Source organism: Platichthys flesus, chromosome 14, assembly GCF_949316205.1.
Source record: "Platichthys flesus chromosome 14, fPlaFle2.1, whole genome shotgun sequence".
Classification (NCBI taxonomy): Eukaryota; Metazoa; Chordata; class Actinopteri; order Pleuronectiformes; family Pleuronectidae; genus Platichthys; species Platichthys flesus.
The window spans coordinates 19,962,023-19,977,668 of NC_084958.1; the positions used below are offsets into that span (position 1 = coordinate 19,962,023).

Genomic DNA, 15,646 nt, shown 5'->3' on the forward strand with positions numbered 1-15,646 from the left:
TATGCATTGCACAGTCTTTACCTCTATTTTATAAGAAGATCTTTATAAGAAGGTTTTCAGTTTGTATAAGACTTTATATTTTCAATCCAGAGGCAAATATTGTGTTTCTTAATTCCTAGTGTATTTCCAAGTAAAAACTTTGATAGTTGATAGTTGAATACCAAGTATTCCCTTTGGTAGTTTCACCCCATTGAATTAAAATGCTGCTTTGATGCTGTACAAGTAACAGCATCACTTTACATTCTCTGTAGTCTCTGCTTTAAAAATTAAAGAAGAAAGGAAGAGTTTTGAAAACATGTTTATTTTTTGGTAAATAGCTTCGATCAAGTTTATATAAAAGTGACAAATGTCCATCACAATTACCCACAGGTTTAAAGTGAAGCTCTAAAATGCGTTTGCGTTCGACTCAAAGTCCAAAAATCTACAAATTGTCTGAAACATAAACTGTAAATAAAGATGGACGCATCTCTCTGTTCCCACTATTCAATAAAATGAAGCCAGGTGTAAAAGCATGAATTCTTAGAATAACCAACTCACTGATTCATTTGAGGCCTTCAGATGCTTTGAATGTGAAATCGTCATCTGTAATGTATCTGTGTTATCAAATCTGTAGATGAGTAAAAAAGTAGAAGTACAAAGACGCATTAAATTGAAATACTAAATTACAATTGCCAGGTACAAGTACAGCATCGAGTAAATGTACTTAGTTACATTCCAGCACAGTGCTGTTGATGGGTCGTGTGACTCGTCGGCTCCTTCCAGACGCCCCCTAGGGGCCGGAGAGGAGCATGACGTCCCCAGCAGACGATTCATTGGCAGCCCTGAACTCCGCGGTGCCATCATCCCTCTTCTTTCTTTGAGCTGAGCCAGTGAAACTCAGACCAGCTGCAGACACCAGTAATTGGACGACGTGCCGGATGAATTCCAGGTTGTGACAAACTTCTCGGGCGCAGCGTTGCCTCGGCACGCCACTGACCCGGAGATGCTTTCTGAGCATCTTCCCACCGAGGTCCGAGGAATTACTGAAGGTCAGCGGAGTGAAAAGCTTTTGGACTCTAAATAAACCCACTGCAGCATCCAGTGGCTTTGCTCTTTAGGGAAGAGAAGCAAGACGGGTCTGAAATATTTAATTAGAAAAACTGAACTTCACATAAACCTTATGAAAACAGCATCATTTGGGTCTGATGCCTCAGAAATCAGCCGAGCACCGAGCGGAGAGGGAAGTAGAAAGCATGTTGAAAGTTTATTTGGCCAGATACAAAATAGAATTCCTCTTATTTACAGCTATATTCAAATCTAATCTAAAAACCTGTTTCATTGCCAATGTAATCCTTTAAGAAGACCATGCTTTTTGTACTGACTCTGAGGAACAACATGAAATGGTAAAGTACAGAAAGAAATACTGAACATTTACAACAGTACATGACTGAAAAGAGAGTAAACAGGTTTTTTGCACTCGGACAACAGAAAATGACACGTGAATATAATTGAGGTGTGTGTTTGTGTGTAACTGTAGATGTACTGCTAAGGTGCTGAAGTATTCATAACAAATACAATATTTACATATGCATACAGGTCAGTCAATGTACGTAGTAATATCTCTTTTTTTCCCATATTTCAGATGAGGAATTCTCTTTTCTCCTTCGTGTCAGACGTGCTCCACCAGTGACTCTGACAGGAAGCCGTTAGTTTACCGCCCTGTCTGTGTCTCGGCACATTCACAGGTGACTTTCATGTTTTCCTCTTCACCGGCGCGATCTTCACGTCTTTTCTCGCTCCCGCCATCCGTCGGTGTAACGTGACGTCCTCGTCCTCTCCCGTCTGCTGCTTGGCAAAGTTCACAAACACCTGGAGAACAGAAGGAAGAATGAGGAAGGCCCCTGAGCAGAGTGAGAACCTCCTCCACACACGCACGATTGTCTGGATCTCAAAGTAAAAATATAAAAGAAAAGTAGGAAAAGTGGTGGAAAAACCTAAATGATGAGTTTGTCATCGGAGATTGTTGAAGAAAGTGGAGAAAAAAAACGTAATCCTCAGCAGCACCAAAAAATGAAATGGGTTTGTCCCCGGCTCCATTCGTCCACTAAGTTTGGTCGATATCAGTTTAGCAGTAATACTACTTCAAAACTAGAATAACAGAAATGCCCTGTGGCAGAACAAGTACTCTATCTGCTAAGGGCTGATTGTACTTTAGTTTTTCCAGCACTGTTAAAGAGGAAATTAACAGTTTTGTCTAAAGAGAAGTACAAACATTTTCATAACCTTATATGAAAGTAGAAGTTTAATAATATGTAGGAGGCGAATGGTCGATTTCTGGGGATGTACCTGGTCCAGCGTGGTCTGAGACACGGAGTAGTCCTCGATGCTCAGCCGCTCCTTGTTGGCCACCACCACCTGAAAGATCCTGGCGAGGGAGGAGGAGGCGATCTCGTACTGCAGCGTGTTGTAGTGCTTCTCCCGCTGGACGCAGCCGGGGAAGCAGCTCTCCATGAAGCCCTCCACCGGCTCCAGCTCGGGGGGCACGCCGGCTTTAGCTGCCCTGATCTTCATGGTCAGGATGTAGCCGTCACCGAACCTGGAGGACAACGGCAAATAAAGGTTAAACTTGCTTAAGGACAGATTTTATATTTAAACCTAATATTTAAACCTACAGCTTTTAATAGACAGGAAGAGACACCCGTTATGGCAGTTACTTCATTACTGCACATTACACACTGCTGTGTGATCTTCAAAATGCTTTTTACTGTTTGCCTTAAATTTGTAATTTCTAACTTTCCAAATAAGGTGCTGAATAAATAAAGTTTAGTATAAAATGTTTTAGTCTCTTTCAGGACCAAGATAACAAATGTATAATTACTTTAGATCACATATCATTTAGCTGATGCTTTTATACAAAGCAAGGTCAATTCCGATATTAGGTACAATATTACATATACACATTTATTTGCTGATATACAATTTTTATATATATTTCTAAATCTCAATGATTTATCAGCTGTTGTTATCAAACCCTTATGGCAAAGTAAGTAAAGTGTAATTGAGGGTTGATACTTTTTGTTTAATCATTAAACCTTTATCTAAGTATTTAGAAATACACAAATACAACCAGATAGAGAGAACGTGTAGAATTTAAAGGGACAGTTCGACCGTTTATGCTTTCTACTTATGTCCATACTTGTTTATTGTGGAAAATAATCACTGTTTTCACATATCAACAAATATGAATGCTGATTCCAAAGTGTCATTTAAGCAAACACTCAAAAGCCTCTTACTTGTATTTGAGGTGCTGAATGGTTCCCAAACACTTGAAGGTCCCATTGACCATGATGGCCAGTCGCGTGCACAGCGCCTCACACTCCTCCATACTGGTGGGAAAACAACAACAATCCTGCTGTTAGTGCTGCTATTTCACATCTGTCTGCCATAAACAAAATAAATACCCCCCCCCCCCCCCCCCCCCGACATCTCTAAGGGGAAATCGAGCAAACACCAGTTTATTCATGACTTCATCAACAACACTTGGCAGGACGGTTAACTGTGTTGGGTCAGCTGCTGCGGGCAGATGTTAGCAGGTTGGAAATCGAACCTGTGTGATGTCAGCACCACGGCGCGGCCGTCCTGGATGACGCTCATGATGGCGTTCCACAGGAAGCGGCGGGAGTGCGGGTCCATCCCCGTCGTGGGCTCGTCCTGAACACACACACACACACACACAGGGACACAGACAAAACAGAAAAACCTGAATCTCGGTGCAGTAATTACACACGAACTGGGACCAAATCCTCATCTGCGTCAGCATATGGAGGAAATATTCGATTTATGCCAGTTTGAATTAAACTGAGCCGCAGCCTGCCAATGGATACAAACATTGGAGGCCGGACTCGACTCAACCCATACGGCCTCCCATCTGGATCCGTGGACAATACATCTCCCAAAAACCCAGATAGTGGCTTCACCAGTTCCACTCACCAGCAGCACCAGTGCCGGGCAGCCGATCATCGCTATGGCCGTGGAGAGTTTCCGCTTGTTGCCTCCGCTGTAGGTCCCGGCACAGGCGCCCGCGTACTCCGTCAGACCGAGCTTCTGGACCCCCCACTCCGCCACCTGCAGGGGGGACAGGACGGGTGTAATGGAAGGTTCTTCTACCCATGTTACAATACTTCATGTACTTTAGGATGAGGACACAACAACAACACTACTGCAATATTGAAAAGGACAAATCAAACATTAGTAAAACACTGAACAGAAGGACATAGGAAATTGGGAATACAGATTAGCTCCGTGTCCACTGCCTGGGCTTATTATAGTGTGATTTGTAAACAGGCTCAAATGACCTAAGACAATTTAACGGAGACATTTCACTAGTCTGGCACAACCTCAAACAAACATAATAATAATAATAAACTTATACTTTATATCTCACTTTTTATCAAACCAAGTTGACAAAGTGCTTTTACAGCAAAGAAAAATATGAGAGAAATAACAATCATCAGGATGCAACGTGACGAGGAGGCCAGACGACCACGGTCAAATTAAATAATTAAATATAGAGCTGTGTCACATGAAAACTTCAACTCATAGAAGCAGTTGTAAAAAAGCGGTTGACCAATCACAACAGAGTGGGGCCAACTGGCCAATCGGAGTAGACTGGGTTTTATCAGGAAAGTGATGTCTTTCCAAGTTATAACCCAAATTAAAAAATAATAAACCTTAATATGAATATAATGTGTGTCCTTTAATGCGTGAAGCTGCAGGAGTGTGACTCACTCGGGGGATCTCTGCCTCGGGAACCCCTCTGAGCCGAGCGTACAGGTACAGATGCTCCCGGCCGGTGAGCAGCTCGTCGATGGCATCGAACTGGGGACAGTAGCCCATGTTCTGGTGCACGTCCAGTATCTCTGACAGGATGCTGCAGGAACAAGACACACAGTACCAGTTACGCCAGGGAGTCGAACTCCTCCCGAGGAAAGTAAGTGCACCGAGGGAATTGTGTGTCGCTGATTCACGGGAGGTGAGATACAAATCAACTGCATGATTCGGATCGGTGAAAAGAATTCCAGAGTGATGCTCCACTCACACCTCGTGATTAATGTGAGAATCTCTGAGAAAAAAAGAACATTTCTAAAACCACTAGGGTTTATATAACCTGAGTGAAAATGAAGTTTCTTCTCTAACACACTAATGGATTGCCAATTCTGTGACGTTTACATTTCGGTACAAGTGTTCAAACAAGAATTCAAAAGGGTTAAACTGTTTAATGGTTTGGTTGCAGTTGTACTAACAAAACACTGGCACCAAAGCAAAAGCTATTATCACACCACTGAATCATTTTTCAGAACAGCGTCTTCTTATATGGTCAACATAATAAAAATGGTGACGTTTTATTTAATCCCATTAATTTAATGATCATGCTTCTACCTTTTTATTTTAACCATTCAGAGAAACATATTGGTTTTAGTTACAGGATGGATTACGTCCAAATGACCTTCCTGTTTGTTTTGTTTTTACACACATTCATCCAGCTGGAACTGTGAGAGCGATAAACCCAAAGCAACATCATGTTCATTTATTTATTTATTTTGGGAGAATTAAATGTGCTCTGCGTTGTTGTGTCCAGGGAGAACAGGGACTGATCTCTGTGTACCTGTAACCGACCACCGCCGCCTCCCCGGAGCTGACATCAGTGTCGCCCGTCAGCATTTTGAAGGTCGTCGTCTTCCCAGCTCCATTAACTCCCAGGAGGCCGAAGCACTAACGGGACAAAAAAAGCAATCAGGGCTCTGGAGAACACACGTTCAGCCCAGACACACACACGCACAGTTAAATAAATAAATAAGAGCAGAGGTAAAGAAGCTTCTCTCCGCCGCCTGCTGACTGTAAATGTCAACCTCTGCGTCTCTAACTGTCGGGATCAGAGACCAGTCAGTGTGAAGGTTTTTTTTACTTGTGCAAACACATGAGACTAGAATCTGAAATATTGAGATTGGAAGAAAAAGGGGGGGGATTAGTTTCTCCTTCAGTGAACTCAGTGACTTTACCTCTCCTGCAGGGACTCCCACACAAATCCGGTCCACAGCTGCCCTCTTCCTGCCCACATACGTCTGTGCAGAGAGAGCACGGAGACAATAAACCACTAAGTCTGTGCACGCTTTAAAAAGTTACAGGTGTTTAAATGATCAACAGCACTTCTATCATCATCTTTAGAATATATATTTTACATATATTATCTTTATTCTCTTAATCTTTATCTTTATTAACTCTTAAAGCTACAGTATATAAACTTAAAAATCAGTTTTAATTCACCTCTATTCAACACTTTTTGATATTTACATTCAAATATTATTATGTGATCTCAGGTTTGTTTAGGACCTGCTGGATTATTATTTCTCCTTTGTTTTATCTGCATCTATTTTATATTTGGCTGAATGACTGAATTTGGTGCAAAACATGGCAAATGAAATCATTTTAAATTCAAATGAGCTGTTATTCTCATGTGTGGCTGAAATTCAATATATTTTCTGTGTCCAGAATCATCCCAGTGCAGGTTTTTGTGGATGTGCACATGAATATTCTAAAAAAGAATTTGCTGCTTGGCACTCTGACATTTCCACGAGGATGAAAAGGATTAATTAAAATACAGCTGAACTAAAACTTTAATAAGAAAATTAAATTGGATTTCAGAAGGAACCAAAAGAGGGAACCAGAGCTTATTACCTCCTGTCCACTGGTTTGGGTTTTGGGTTTCTTTGACAGCAGGATTATGCAAAAACCTACTGAACATATTTCCACAAAACTTGGAGGAAGGACGGGCCAAGACAGAATAAATTACATTTGTCATGGATTTGGACAATTGGACGGATCCAGGAATTGGACATTTCCACCAATAATTCATGGATCTTGATGGAAAAAATCTGTCATATTTAAAAGACTGAATATAGTTTGTGTAATTTGCTGCTTTACATCTATTCCCAGTGTAAAGTATGATTATAGAATCTGTTTTATATGAATTCGTGGTAACAGGCATGCTGGTGTGAGGGACGTTTACCTTCGAGAGGTCTCTGATGTGCAGGATGTCTGTCCTACTCCCTCCTTCATAAACCCTCTGCCTCTCCGCTGCCACGTCCTCGTCTTCATCTCGCACAGCAGCCTGTTTGTTGTCTGAGAACCTGAGGGACACACAAGCTGCACTTATTAGTGTGTTTGAATTCATTCCTCCTGGTTGCATTATTATAGAAAGGCGTGAAGGAGATTTGATCTGCGGTTAAAGTCGTCCCTTACCAGCGGTCCAAGAAGAACCGGTACTGGATAAGAAGGTTGAGAGCGAAGTAGATAAAACCCTCCACGGCCATGCAGGTGATGTTCTTCCCCACAAAGTCCCAGCGGAACGGGTTTAGTGTGTGCTCCTCGCCTGGGAACAGACAGGAGGTCGGTACTGGAAATAAACCTTTTGTTCAGCGAGTAAATAAAAAGCCCCGCATGATTTAGTTATAGAAGCTTCAGCGGCTGGTCAAACTGAATTCTTCCAGACGGTGACGTCTCGAAATCTGACAAGCTGGAGCTGGACACAGCGACTGACTGGGTGAACCCTGTTTCCACTGGATGATGCTGGTTTTGTGAGACTGTGGTCAGTGCGGAGGACTCACCAAACCTGGCATAGACATCGGTGACGGCCTGGTTCATGGCCATGTCGATCAGTCCTCGGCCCAGGCAGAAGTGAGGGAACACCAGCAGGACTCTCTTCAGCCACTCGTTAACCAACAGCAAAGACTGGACACACACACACACACACACACACACACACACACACACACACACACACACACACACACACACACACACACACACACCCACACACACACACATGTTAAAGTCACTTTTTGTCTGAAGAGCAGAGTTGATTCAACACATAAATATCAGACTGAAATTGGTCAATTCGGGGTGAGGGAGAAATGTCTTGAGCTAAATTAAACTTTTTATCCATTTCCAAAAGTAGCTTGTCATAAAACACTTTCTGAATTGTAGGATATCTACATCTCAGCTGATACAGCCCAAGCTCCAGTCTGTCAGGTGTCAGTGACGTGAGATAAGTGAAACTGGGGTTTAATGTTTTTTTATTCTATTTTAAGGAGCTGATGTAAAGTTTGGAAATCTTGCCGAGGAAGAGACGTTGAGTAAAACCTGTGAATCGGAAGCTCGTCTTATCTGAGTTCTTACCCGATTGTTAACGAACAGCTCCAGGATGAAGGTGATGGCGCTGCTGTTGATGCCTATGAACAGGTTGATGCAGGACAGGGAGACGTAGGCGGTGCTCGGGATGTTGAATATGTAGGACAGAGGATACATCATGGGCGTCACCGACCACCTGCCAGAGAAATACATCACAGTTATGGGAGTTTTAAATCACCTTCTTAAAGCCATGTTTATACATTTTGTTTTTGAAGCTGGTGAAATTATCCAGTTTCTCTTGTTTCCTTCAATCTCACAATTTTCTTTTCCCTATTCATTTGTGATTATTCATTATGAATGAAACTTGAAGTGTTACCCATAGAGGAGGAGCAGAGCGATCAGTGCCGGCAGGTTGGTCGGTGACGTGTAACACTTTTTGTCAAAAGCCATGAAAATGCCGATCACCAACGCAGTGCTGAGAGAGTAATTCATCTAGAAGAGGAAAAACACAAGTCACTTCAAATAGTAAATCTGCCAAAATCTAAAGTGACATGACATCAATCTCCTGACTCACCATGTCCCAGAAGAAGTTGGCCACCCAGTAAACCAACGGACTCACGCCGCTGACAAACTGCAGGTGCTTGGCCTTGGTGACGCGCTCCTGGATGAGGTAGAGGACGAAGCTGGCGGGGATGAAGGACATGGCGAAGATAACACAGATCGCCACCACGGCGTCCACTGAGGTGGTCAACCTGAGGGAGGGGGTCGATGAGGTCAGTACTGTTTACTCTCATATCCAATGTGTAAAAGTATTTATTTCTTTAAAGGTTGATATGAAAACTCATGGTGATAAGGAAACAAGGACAAAAACAAATCTGATTGTCTGGAAGATTTACTGACTTCGGGGATTATCAGTCAAATTTAAAGTTATATGTGATTTTGATATATTTGAAACTTGTTTGATTGCAATTATAAAAAAATAAATAAAAATCTATTTAGTTGTTAATTACTCACTTTGGGAAATATTGAGTTTCTCTCTGAGATAATTCAGATAATGTAGCTTGTGATTTGGCACCATACAAATCAAATTAAACTACAAATAACTTTCTTTTTCTTATCTGTTTACTTCTTATCTGGACATATTATCTCATCTTATTTTTATTCAATATATAATGTTTTTCTTTCCCTGAACTGTTAGAAGAGGTCGTTCTAAAAGCTTTTACCTCTCCTGCACATACCTTTGTAAAATGTTCTGTACAGTACATCCTGGTCCACGTCTGTACTGTGTTGTTTACTGTACAAACAGAATCAAAGGAACGACCACAAACACTCACACGGTGACTTCAGAGAGCTGCTCCTTCGTGAGGTTGAGCGGATGGTTGATGGCGGTGATCCCAAACCTCACCGGGTCGGCCGTTGGCGGGAGGAAGGCCCGCAGGATGGCGTTATTGGCCACGTTCATGAAAGTCACCATGGCGTGCCAGCCTTTGTTATTGTACCAGACCTGACAGCAGAGAGCGGAGTTAATTGAGCACATCTCACACGCCTCTGACGCGATGATTACAGAGCTGCTCTACAACACACGGAGCTGCCGGCTGACAGTTACATGACATCACATAAAACCCTCCATTACTCTAAGTGTGGGGGCGAGCCATTCAAACAAGCACTTTCAGCTTCAGCCAGTGTCTGTGTGATGTGACAGACTTTAATAAATTGAAAAGTTTCTAATTTAAGGAAAGTGCAGATCCAGTAATTCCCAGCACTCACTGGTTCAGAGCAGAGGAAACTCTTACCTTCACATTAAATTCACTTTCCATGTATCGTAGGAAAGGACCGATCTCCCGCAGGGCAAGTCCGGAATAGTGACCCTGTAAAAACAATAATTAACAGATTTAAACTAACATTCATCTTTTGTGAAGTAAATTAACCAGGCCAGTAAATACCCCTGTGATGTTGAGAATCTGTCCGATCTGATGGAAAACAGTCTGGATGTCTTTGGGGTCCACGTCCAGGATGGGGAGTTGTCCTCCTACTGACAGACCCCCGTACCTGGGGACAGACGCAGAAGATTAACACTCATTACTCCAAATGAACGGCACTTTAAAAGATGTTGTGAATAATGCACAAGAGGAAAGAGACGTTCAGCAATCAGGGTCTCCGGGTTAAAATTCAGACTTTTTAAAAAGGATCATTAAGTAGATTTCAGATCTTTGCTTAGTACGACAGATACGAAGGAATAACAAAGTCCCACAGTTACGTAAACATCCCAGTAATTCAAGATAATGTAACGAAACCGAGTAAAACCTTCAAACTAGAAATCAGTTTCTATAATTTTCCCACAGACAAGCTGAGTGTACTTTGATCAATTCTGACTGAAGATTCCATAAAGGTCTTTTACTAATGTGCTAATAAATGTATATTTGAGCTATGCAGACCGAAAAAACATTTCTCTTTATGAATCTAATTTCAAAGCTTGTTTTAATTAGCGTTTAATGAACATCACCATAATTAAGACCAAACTAAACCTACCTTAAAACCTCGTGCCTAGTTTTTTTTACATATTTAAGACTTATTTTAACTTTTGACTCTGGAGAAACCCTGAATAACAACGTTAAGGTTCATTACCTTTGTTCATTCACCCAGTATTTGCTCTTCAAACTGTGAAATGGAAATCAGAGTTAGATTAAACAGAATTTATTGAAACAGGTTGATTAAGTGGTAAAAACACAGATTTACACAGCCAACAGTGCATTGAATATATTTATAAACTGGCTCTGGGGTGTGTTTCAACACTTTTGTGTAATATTTCCATGTTTTACCATTTGATAAAAAGACCTGCCTGGTTCTTATTAGACTGGGGTAGGTTTTAACCAGGTAGTCGGAGATGTTCCTTTTGGTCAGATCCAGAATCGTGTCCCCCGTGGCGTCGGTTCGCTGGAGAGGGGGGGGGCCTCCGGCGCCATCGGGACAGATGGGCATCATGGTCAGCTTCTTACTGGAGCTGCACAAGCAGGACGGAGACGGGTTCCGCTGGTTCCACTCAGGGCTCTCTAAGATATTGCTGACATCGGGGGAGACGCCTGGGAACGCCCACGCTGAGGTGATGTTGCTACAAGGCATTCTGGGTAGAGAGGAGTTAAGAGAAATGGTAAAATCACTGAGCTTTAGAAGCAGTTCTGTTTCACCATGTTTTTATAGCATCAGATAATAAATAAAGACAAACATTCTGGAAAAACGCACACTTGAACATTTGATATGTGCTTTGACGTTTTAGTTTGGTCCACGTCCCATCTGCTAACATGGAGGAGGTAGGAAATGATATGCACTCCCTGAAATAATCTCATTCTTTCTACATTGTTCTGTCTCATTCCATCTGTGAACAGTCCTGACACTCACCCCAGTGGTTCTCCTTCCATGCAGCGTGTCCCCAGGCCCGGCCGGTGTGACAGACGCTCGGTGAAGTGTTTCATTAAGGGGTCCAACGGCTGCTCATTGCTAAAGACAGAAGACACACAGATGTGACGTCACATGCAAAGACGGCGTCCTGTGCATGAATGTATTTCCAGCCTTATAGAAGTAAAGTTCACAGGGTTTTGGTCCCACGGGTCTGACCTGAAGAAGATGACCTGTTCCCCGTACATCCAGGGATTAAGGGTCAGACTGGGATACTCTCCAAACGGAGGGACCACGGTGGTGAAGATCAGAGCGATCAGGACGAAGCTGGCAGGAAAGACGATCTGAAATCCCACAGGAGTAAATCAGTCACCAGACTCTGGAAGTCTTTTAAAGTTACATAAATTTAAATTCAACAGCACGAACCTGTGCCAGGAAGTCTTTCTGGCTCCTGCTGGCATGGTGCAGCCTCTTCACGAGCAGCGCATGGAACTGCTTCATGGTCAGAGCGGCGCCCTTCACCTGCCGGGAGCCCTTCCCTGCGCTGCTGTCTGATGCACTCTGGGTAGGGCCGTTCACGCCATTTTGTTCTGTGGTCAAAAGGAAAGAAAACAGTAAGTACTGTACTTACAAATGTATCGGGAAAATAGGTTTGCAAACTGAGAGGGAGGGTTCTAAAGTTGGAGAAGCAGCTTTGGGATCAGCAGTTAATAGTAATCTGAGCTTTCTGGTCTCAAGTGTAAATGAGTGAACATTTAAGTTTGAAGCAGCAAGAAAAAAATCAATGAAGCAGTAAAACTTTTTTTCTGAAAGCTTCCTGAATGATGCCCATTATGTTCATCCTCCCAGACCTGGATCACTCACGACCACCAGATGATTTAAACTTCACTTTGTCATATCCGCAAAATTCATAAGAAAACTGTGTCTGTTGTTTACCGAGGAGGTTCAGGATCCGGGTTAAGAAAGCAATGAGAAGAGGAAGATCAAGTTTCTTCAATTTGAGGTATTTAAGTCTAACTGTTGAGTGAGTGAAGAAAAAATGAACCATTCAATGACACTAGGCAATTTGTATAATAGCAGTTATATTCGTTAATATAACTAGTTTAATATAATCTTAAAAGTTTTGATGTAAAAAGTTTAAAAAAGAAATTCTCCAATGATTTAGTTTAGATTTGAATCTAGAAATGCAAAATAGAAAAAACTAATCTTCCTCTTCTCATTCTTTTCTCTTATTATGTTCAAATTTGATCTTATGTGATAACTCCACATAAAGAAAAGAGTAGCTAATGTAAAATCATCTGAATGTGCTCGTGAGTGACCAGGTCCAGCAGACGAGTGGATAAGTGTCTCCCGGGATTCTGACCTTCGTCTCCCTCTACACCACAATCGTTTGGTCTCCGCTTCAACATCCACTGCTCTAGAGGTGGGAGTGTGCGACACAAAAGGGAGACACAACACGTGAAAACACAAACTAGACGAAGGATGCTCGACACCACGAGTGCTGTAGCTCAAGTGAGAGCTCACAGGCCTGTTAGGGGACAGGCAACAATAACAGCAAACAAGTGTGTCAACAACACATTAGAGGGACGGGTCAGAGGGTCCGAAACTCAATTCCAGGAAAAGGCCATGAAGAATAAATCAGTGGTGGTATTTACCAGGACTGGTGGCGTTATTCGCTGCTTCTCCATCTGCAGTGACCTTTATGAATATCTGGGGAAAGAAATATATATATTTAGAGATTCAGAACTTTTCACCGTTTAAACAAAAAGTTCCAAGTTTTAATCGAAGATGGTACATGATATAGATTTGTCATTTTTTCCTTTATGAAACTTGAGGGTTCTGTTAAAACCAGGAATAAGATTTAACAAAAAAAACTAATCCAACAGGGTGGTTGAATCATATAAACCTGTTTTCAATACAAATCATGTGGTTTAATGTATTTTCAAAGTGCAGCAAATGGTTGTTCCCTTATTTTGTGTCATTTCAATATAATGAGTCAAAATTGTTGAAATAAAAGATCTGTAACAGGAAAGTCGAACCGGCAACCTGCTGCTCAAGGGCACGTATGACTTTGTGACTTCACCACACTGCTTTCAGGCTTTCCCCTAAAAAAAAATATTACATTTAAAAGATGTTTGTAGAGCTTGTACATTAAAATCAAACACTGAGCTACTGAAGAAATACAAAAAATAACTTCTAGCATGTTTGCATTTCCTGTTCTATTTGGTCTCATCACAAACATTTCCAGTTGTTTCACTTGCCGCTGGTGAACCAATCAAATTCTCTTCTGGACCTTCGCCAGTTTATTGCCTTTCTGACCTTTTTACCTCAACCTTGGTTTCCTGTTTGAGTCTCTTCCACCTGCCAGTGTTCCAGTGTTGGATAAATGCAGTAGAGTAACAAAGTACAATTCCCTGTAATTAGGCAGAAGCACAGAACTTAACTAAAAGCACACCCACTGCACTTTGTAGTTCACCGTCCCCACCTCCTCTAACGATGTGTCCGAGATGCCAAAACTGCTGAGGCCCATATCATTCAGAGTCTCCTCCAGCTCCCGGAACAGGCTGGCGTACGCGCGGTGCTTGAATCCCTTATTAGGCAGCAGGTAGGTGAGCTCCTGTCCAATCATCTCAACCAGTTTGGCTTCTGGGACGTGGTGGTGGATGAGCCCGCTGATGTTGTCGACGTCCCCTGAGGAGAGAGAAAGATAATAAATCCCATACAGAGGAGGTTTGAAATAATAACGTGTTCCCCAAGAAATAGCAAAAACCAAGAGGACGGAGGAAGGAACGGGAAACTGCTTACTACGGCAAAAAAATACATAATTATCCAAGCTGTAAAATGAATTAGTAAGTTGCGGTGGGCCAACTTCACGGCACCGCATCTGAAGCACAGAGTCCTCCGGCAGAATTAGGAGGAAAGAGGCATCTGGGTCAATATCACCTCTAAATTATAAATGTGGCAAAGTGATGTTTTGTTTCTAGCAGGTGAGAGACACACACACTCACCATCCAGAGCTCGGTCCAGGTGCTGGGACTGGTTCTGAGACTGGTCTTTGTACCCGGTGCACAGGGAGCAGGAGCAGGAGCAGTCGGAGGCGCAGTCGCAGTCGTTCTGACAGAAACAGACATGACAAGAAGAACTTTAACATTCCTGCCAGAACTATAAAACACTGCGGTTGTATCCCTCCGCCTTCTTATTAATGTGGAGCTGTGACCTTTGACCCTTTGGTCAACCAAATCTGATCAATTTTTAGTTGGGTGAATGTTTTACCAAATTTGAAACATATTCCTCAAGGTTTTCTAATGGCACAGTGACCCCGACCTTTGACCTTTGAATCACCAAAATCAAATCAGTCAATGTGTGAGTCAAAATGATGAAGTGTCGTCTCGAGGCATCCTTGTGACAACATGTTCAAAAGGTCACAGTGAGGTCACATTCTGACCTCTGGAATATAATCAGGTCATCTTTGAAGCTTTTTGAACTTTTGTAACTCATTTAAAGAAATTTCCTCGAGGACTTCTTGAAATTTAGTGTTCACATCAATGGGATAACAGTGTTTTCCTCAATGGGAGAAAAGCAAGCTTCTCTTTTGTGTGTGTGTTTGTGTGTTTTTATGAGAAGCGCAGCCGAGGAAGAGATACAGCACTGCAGCTGAGTCGGCGTTGAACCTCACCTCCCTCTTCCTAGTTCCTTCCTTCATGCGTCGGACCAGCGTCAGATAGAAACCGACTCCGAAGCAGTTCTTGAGGAAGAGCGGGGAGCCGCTGCAGTGCAGCTGGCCCTTGGACAGGATGCCGATGCGGTCGCTCAGCAGGTCGGCCTCGTCCATGTGGTGGGTCGAGAGAATCACCGTCCGGCCTGCACCCGAGTTTAAGTGTTGATTCATTTGATAGAATATAACATGTTTACATGAAGGGTTTTTAAATTGGTGCTCATTAACATGCTCGGTCCCTATCAAATAGATAATTAAATAAATAAAATCCTCCTAATGAGGTCGTCTATGCAAAGATTTCCCATCACGCACTTTGCTTATCAACGCCTCTGCGGCTCTGCATCATTATTTCTACCCCGTCCATTCAGCCCC

The 15,646-nt window shown here is 42.5% G+C and overlaps 1 protein-coding gene across 2 annotated transcripts in view; it reads right to left on the reverse strand.

Annotated features, from left to right (window-relative positions):
• Window positions 1-282: 282 nt before the first annotated feature.
• LOC133968771 (retinal-specific phospholipid-transporting ATPase ABCA4-like) overlaps window positions 283-15,646 on the reverse strand; it is a 32,572-nt gene continuing 17,208 nt past the window's right edge. The window contains exons 23-49 of one of the 2 annotated variants that reach the window (XM_062404959.1): window positions 15,236-15,420; window positions 14,568-14,673; window positions 14,045-14,250; window positions 13,215-13,269; window positions 12,923-12,976; window positions 11,986-12,149; window positions 11,779-11,903; window positions 11,563-11,661; window positions 11,006-11,287; window positions 10,792-10,824; window positions 10,110-10,215; window positions 9,960-10,034; window positions 9,501-9,670; window positions 8,741-8,918; window positions 8,543-8,658; window positions 8,215-8,362; window positions 7,644-7,767; window positions 7,279-7,408; window positions 7,046-7,166; window positions 6,039-6,101; window positions 5,645-5,751; window positions 4,768-4,909; window positions 3,970-4,104; window positions 3,587-3,690; window positions 3,273-3,365; window positions 2,326-2,575; window positions 283-1,848 (exon numbers count right to left, since the gene is read on the reverse strand). In XM_062404959.1, coding sequence (XP_062260943.1) covers window positions 1,732-1,848; window positions 2,326-2,575; window positions 3,273-3,365; window positions 3,587-3,690; window positions 3,970-4,104; window positions 4,768-4,909; window positions 5,645-5,751; window positions 6,039-6,101; window positions 7,046-7,166; window positions 7,279-7,408; window positions 7,644-7,767; window positions 8,215-8,362; window positions 8,543-8,658; window positions 8,741-8,918; window positions 9,501-9,670; window positions 9,960-10,034; window positions 10,110-10,215; window positions 10,792-10,824; window positions 11,006-11,287; window positions 11,563-11,661; window positions 11,779-11,903; window positions 11,986-12,149; window positions 12,923-12,976; window positions 13,215-13,269; window positions 14,045-14,250; window positions 14,568-14,673; window positions 15,236-15,420 — 3,488 coding nt within the window. In that variant the 3' untranslated portion in view covers window positions 283-1,731. The remainder of the gene's footprint in view (window positions 1,849-2,325; window positions 2,576-3,272; window positions 3,366-3,586; window positions 3,691-3,969; window positions 4,105-4,767; window positions 4,910-5,644; window positions 5,752-6,038; window positions 6,102-7,045; window positions 7,167-7,278; window positions 7,409-7,643; window positions 7,768-8,214; window positions 8,363-8,542; window positions 8,659-8,740; window positions 8,919-9,500; window positions 9,671-9,959; window positions 10,035-10,109; window positions 10,216-10,791; window positions 10,825-11,005; window positions 11,288-11,562; window positions 11,662-11,778; window positions 11,904-11,985; window positions 12,150-12,922; window positions 12,977-13,214; window positions 13,270-14,044; window positions 14,251-14,567; window positions 14,674-15,235; window positions 15,421-15,646) is intronic. The other variant, XM_062404960.1, reaches the window with a different exon arrangement.